General features: G+C 52.6%; 1 protein-coding gene across 3 annotated transcripts in view; it reads left to right on the top strand.

Annotated features, from left to right (window-relative positions):
* LOC115546664 (gap junction delta-2 protein) overlaps nt 1-2,583 on the top strand; it is a 16,060-nt gene extending 13,477 nt beyond the window's left edge. For all 3 annotated transcript variants that reach the window (XM_030360298.1, XM_030360299.1, XM_030360300.1), the window contains exon 3: nt 240-2,583. In XM_030360298.1, coding sequence (XP_030216158.1) covers nt 240-1,125 — 886 coding nt within the window. In that variant the 3' untranslated portion in view covers nt 1,126-2,583. The remainder of the gene's footprint in view (nt 1-239) is intronic.
* Nucleotides 2,584-5,849: the final 3,266 nt, after the last annotated feature.

Raw genomic sequence — 5,849 nt, 5'->3', positions numbered from 1 at the left:
CAACCCCCCCCCCCATCTCTCTCCTCCCCCCTCTCATCTCTTCACCCCCCCCCCCCTATCCAATCCCACTCTCCCCCTACTATTTCCTCCCCTTTCTCTCTCCTTCGCCACCGCTTCCTCCTCCATCTCTTTGCCTCCCCCTCTCTATTTTCTCCGTCCTCCCCCCCCCTTCCTGCCACCATCTTCCCCCCCTTCTTCCCCCCCCCCTCCCCCCCCCCACCCCCCCCCTCTCTCTGCAGGATCCTACTGACTGTAGTGGTTATCTTCCGGATCCTGATCGTAGGAATCGTCGGTGAGAAGGTGTACGAGGATGAGCAGATCATGTTCATCTGCAACACCATGCAGCCGGGCTGCAACCAGGCCTGCTACGACAAGGCCTTCCCCATCTCCCACATCCGCTACTGGGTGTTCCAGATCATTCTGGTGTGCACGCCCAGCCTGTGCTTCATCACCTACTCGGTGCACCAGTCGGCCAAGCAGCGCGAGCGCAGCTACGCCTTCCTGCACCCGTACATGGACGGGGCCACCGTGGCCCACCAGGCGCACGGCCAGACCGGCCACGGCGGGGGCCACGGCCGCCACGACCACCACGCGGCCCGCAAGCTGCGCAACATCAACGGCATCCTGGTGCAGAACGACAGCAGCAAGGAGGACCACGACATGGAGACCAAGGAGATCCCCAACATGGCGCGCAGCCTGCCGCACGGCAAGAGCGCCAAGGTGCGGCGGCAGGAGGGCATCTCGCGCTTCTACGTCATCCAGGTGGTGTTCCGCAACGTCCTCGAGATCGGCTTCCTCGCGGGCCAGTACTTCCTGTATGGCTTCAATGTGCCGGGGATGTTTGAGTGCGACCGCTACCCCTGTGTGAAGGAGGTTGAGTGCTACGTATCGCGGCCGACAGAGAAGACCGTCTTTCTGGTCTTCATGTTCGCCGTTAGCGGCATCTGTGTGCTGCTCAACCTAGCAGAACTCAACCACCTCGGCTGGCGGAAGATTAAAACGGCCGTCAGAGGGGTGCAGGCGCGTAGGAAGTCCATCTGTGAGGTGCGTAAGAAGGACGTGTCCCACCTCTCCCAGGCCCCCAACCTTGGCAGGACCCAGTCTAGCGAGTCGGCCTACGTCTGACCTCCGGGGGCTCCTGCGCCCCCCTTTGGGGGGGGCCTCCTCCTCTTGCTGGAGCGTACGACTGGGGTCTGGGGTCCCCTAGGGACTGGGCACCACCTCTAAACTCTCTAAAGGCCTCCACACCATCCCCGCCGCAGCCTCGCTCCATCTCGTTAGATTAAGCTTCAGTTAGGAAAGGACCCCAGGGTGCTGCGGCGGCGGCGGCGGCGGCCGGAGGGGGAGGAGCCGCGTGGAGGCGCGCCCAGCGGGGGGGCTGAGCTCTGAGCTCGGCTCCGCCTAGGTCACACTAGGTGCCTTCTAACCTAACGCGAAAAAAAATAAAATAGGAGAGAAAGTAAATACCTTAAGAGATATTATGTAGAAAAAGTGTAGACACTAAGGATAGTTTTCTGAAGTCCCCCTTCGGCCTTTTCTCTTTTGGCATCGCGGGGGCGGAGCTAAGCGGCTCCCCCCCCCCCCCCCCCCCCCCCCCCCCCACCCCCTGCGTATGTGTTGCGTATGCAAGAGCTTCTGCGTGTCCATGCATGCGCATGTGAGCGGCGAGCGGCCGTCTGGCGGGCTCAGACGGCCCCCATGCTAAAGCTAACCCCGCTAAGAGAGAATGCTACCTTTCTTTTAAAAATATTTATTGCTCCTAAATCCGTAGGCTAGGTTAAAACTACGATCTCCGGGAAACATACATCTTTCTACGCCATTACCTCGTTAAAGAGTATCTGAAACGATTAGAACTCGAAAAAAAGAAAAACACCTAAAAGAAGACGAACGCATCACCGCAGCCAACACCCCCATGGCCTCAGCTCTGTATATCTCACACAGGGTACGGAGCTGCTGCCATGACAACCACATACAGGCGTTACCGAGCGCACCATACACACCAACACCCCGTCACCACCCGTCCCTCGGCCCCGCAACCCCTCGACCCCTCGATCATCATCGCAACCGCCGGACGGTCCCGGCCGACCGGACCGGAACATTCCGCATCCCCCGGTCCACTGGACCGGGAGACAGAGAGGTCCCGGCTCAACCCCCCGCCCCCCCCCGGGAGAGACACTGTACATAGAGGACCGCGACGGGAACGCCGCCGGGAACCCCCCCGGAGACGCCCACCCCCGGAGACCAGCGGCCGCCAGCTCTACGGTAAACTACGGTCTGTTGTCGACGGGCTGCTAGCCCCCCCATCCCAGGTAGAGCCCCCCCCCCTATGGACTTTGAGAGGCATGTTACCGAAGCATCACTAGAATGGATAGATTATGAAATGTTAACTTTAAACTAAAGACTTTTTGATTTCTTTGCATCCTGTGAAATGTACTAATCAGCATGCGTTAATAATGACATATGAGATACGGGACAGCATAGGGCCGCTCCTGGGGTATCTCAGAGGCTTCAGAATTGCAGCAATAATATAAATATATATATGTGAAAAAATTATATTATGTGAATAAATCATTATGCAAAATGTCCTTCCACATGGTCTTTGCGTTTGCACTGTCTTAACTAAATTAAACGTGCAGCCATATTAGTCGAGTTTGAGGCCTTGACAGTATCACTCATTATTGATTTCAAAAGACTAATTTCAAATTAAGTTACTGTGGATATAAATATATTTAAATGATTATATAAAGTATTTGGATCCAAAGTAGGAAACAGCTGAACTAAAACCATGAATAAAAGCATATGATTTAGTAATACTAACATGTTGTATAACAGTAGAATAAAGGGCCACCTGTTTTAACAGCACAGCGTCACCAGAACGGGGAGGGAACGGGGGGTTCTAAGAACTAAAGCACAAAACTACAATTCCCAAGATGCAATGCAGGTTGTGGTTTGGATCTCAGTGTAAGCCCTGTTTCTGCCCAGGCGTCAGGGGGCTGGGGCTCTGCTCTGACCACTCCAAGCCCAGGGTGGTGGGAGGGGTTAGTAGATGATGGGGGGGGTCCCGGGTCTAAGCCCAGACCTGGGTCTAAGCCCAGACCTGGGTCTAAGCCCAGAGCCGATCTGCTGGCGTTTGACGGTCAGAACCCCGGTCTCGCCATTGGAGCTCTGCGAACACTGAACCTCCCCGCGGTTCGCTTATCCATGCGCTGTTGTTCTATATTTAACGTACTGTCTGAGCATAGCCGCCCACGTCTTCTTGGTTATGATCTGAACGGGTTGAACCGAGAACCTGGTCAGACATCAATGATTCAGGGCCCGGAAACGATACGCTAAGAGGGGTAGGGCTGGGGAGTCGGACCGGCCGGCGTGATACCCACCGGGACCTCTCACTGTATGAACTACCAGACCTGTGTTGGTTCAATAATTCACAACCAGGAAACCTTGAGCGGAAACTGGCTGAGATTTAAAGTAAATTATTATCAAATCGGATGCCCACTCTGGGTTAAATATAATTTTTTCGAATTAGGCCAACACAAATTGACCATTTCTTGAAGATACAAACTAAATAATAATATTTAATATAATATATACTGTATATATAGTTTGTATTTAAAATATTGAATCCAAACCAATGCAACCTCCCTGTTAAACTAAGCCATAGCTACGCCCCAACTCGTCACTGAGTAGGGGGAACGCTAAAGCTAGTAGGGTTAACACTAGAGCTAGCAGGGCTAACACTAGAGCTAGCAGGGCTAACACTAGAGCTAGCAGGGCTACCGCTAGAGATAGCAGGGTGAATGTTAGATAAGGTAGGCTCGATGCTATCAGGGTGGATGTTAGCGCTAGCAGGGTGGATGTGTAGAGCTAGCAGGGTGGATGTGTAGGGCTAGCAGGGTGGAGGCTAGCAGGGTGGATGTGTAGAGCTAGCAGGGTGGAGGCTAGCAGGGTGGATGTGTAGGGCTAGCAGGGTGGGTGTGTAGAGCTAGCAGGGTGGATGTGAGGAGCTAGCAGGGTGGAGGCTAGCAGGGTGGATGTGTAGAGCTATGAGGGTGGGTGTGTAGAGCTATCAGGGTGGATGTGTAGAGCTATCAGGGTGGATGTGTAGAGCTAGCAGGGTGGAGGCTAGCAGGGTGGATGTGTAGGGCTATCAGGGTGGATGTGTACAGCTAGCAGGGTGGAGGCTAGCAGGGTGGAGGCTAGCAGGGTGGAGGCTAGCAGGGTGGATGTGTAGGGCTATCAGGGTGGATGTGTACAGCTAGCAGGGTGGAGGCTAGCAGGGTGGAGGCTAGCAGGGTGGAGGCTAGCAGGGTGGAGGCTATCAGGGTGGATGTTAGAGCTAGCAGGGTGGATGTGTACAGCTAGCAGGGTGGATGTGTTAGCAGGGTGGATGTGTACAGCTAGCAGGGTGGATGTGTTAGCAGGGTGGATGTGTAGAGCTAGCGGGTGGATGTGTAGAGCTAGCAGGGTGGATGTGTTAGCAGGGTGGATGTGTAGAGCTATGAGGGTGGATGTGTTAGCAGGGTGGATGTGTAGGGCTATGAGGGTGGATGTGTAGGGCTATGAGGGTGGATGTGTTTGCTGGGTGGATGTGTAGGGCTATGAGGGTGGATGTGTTAGCAGGGTGGATGTGTAGGGCTATGAGGGTGGATGTGTTAGCAGGGTGGATGTGTTAGCAGGGTGGATGTGTAGGGCTATGAGGGTGGATGTGTTAGCAGGGTGGATGTGTAGGGCTATGAGGGTGGATGCAGGCTGGATGTTTGATGTCATTGTGGGTGTGATTGATGAACAGAAGGCTTAGTGAGGCAGAGGATGTGTCGGAACCTTTCAGATATATTAAACCCTGCATGTGCCGGTGTGTGTGTGTGTGTGTGTGTGTGTGTGTGTGTGTGTGTGTGTGCGTATGTGACTGCGTGTGTGTGTGTGTGTAATGAAGTAGATGCTAGATGGGGTGCGGAGTAATGAATGGGGAGAGATTTTATGATTACGATTATTAATTCGCTGAAAAGCTTTGCTGCGTTCTGATTGGCTTGTAGACAGCCTTGATGGACCTCCTCCCTCTTGACACACACACACACACACACACACACACACACACACACACACACACACACAACCTGTATTTAATAACTGCCTAAAGAAAAGTATGGCGGTGGCAGCAGGCCGTCTGGTTGCCGTGGTGACGGCGAGGTAATGACGTTAGGAAGCAGAGAGAGTAGGACAGCATCCTGCACACACATACACACACAAACACACACACAGACACACACACACATAGAGACACACAGACACACACACACACACGCACGCACACACACACGCACACACACACACACACACACAGAGACAGATATAGACACTCACACACACCCACACAGAGACACAAACACACCCACACACACTCTCATAAACACACACACACACTCCCCTGCCACGCTCCTGAAGGCTGTAAAAACAACTGCAAGGACACTTTAATGTAACGGCTCCATGTCTTTAAATCTCTCGACCTCTATCTTTACCTCTCCTTTCTACACTTTACCAATGTTTAACCCTCTTTACCTCTATTTACCACTCTTTAGCTCTGACTCTATTTACATCTCTTTACTTCTATTTACCTCTCAGTTCCTCTCCGTTCCTCTATATACTCTCTTCACCTCTATTTAACTCTATCTACTTCTATTTACCACTCTTTACTTCTAATTACCACTCTCATCATCTTCGTTAGATATAGTTTTGGAATCATCTGATTTCAATATTTTTCCAATATTTCTATTTGAGGATAGTGCAAATCAATTGATCATCATTAGAATCACATGATCATCATTAGGATCAAATGATCCTCATAGAATCAC

The sequence above is a fragment of the Gadus morhua genome, chromosome 7 (assembly GCF_902167405.1).
Source record: "Gadus morhua chromosome 7, gadMor3.0, whole genome shotgun sequence".
In the NCBI taxonomy this organism is placed as follows: Eukaryota; Metazoa; Chordata; class Actinopteri; order Gadiformes; family Gadidae; genus Gadus; species Gadus morhua.
The sequence above is the reverse complement of the archived record's forward strand: the minus strand, read 5'-3'. Positions and strand labels throughout refer to the sequence as shown.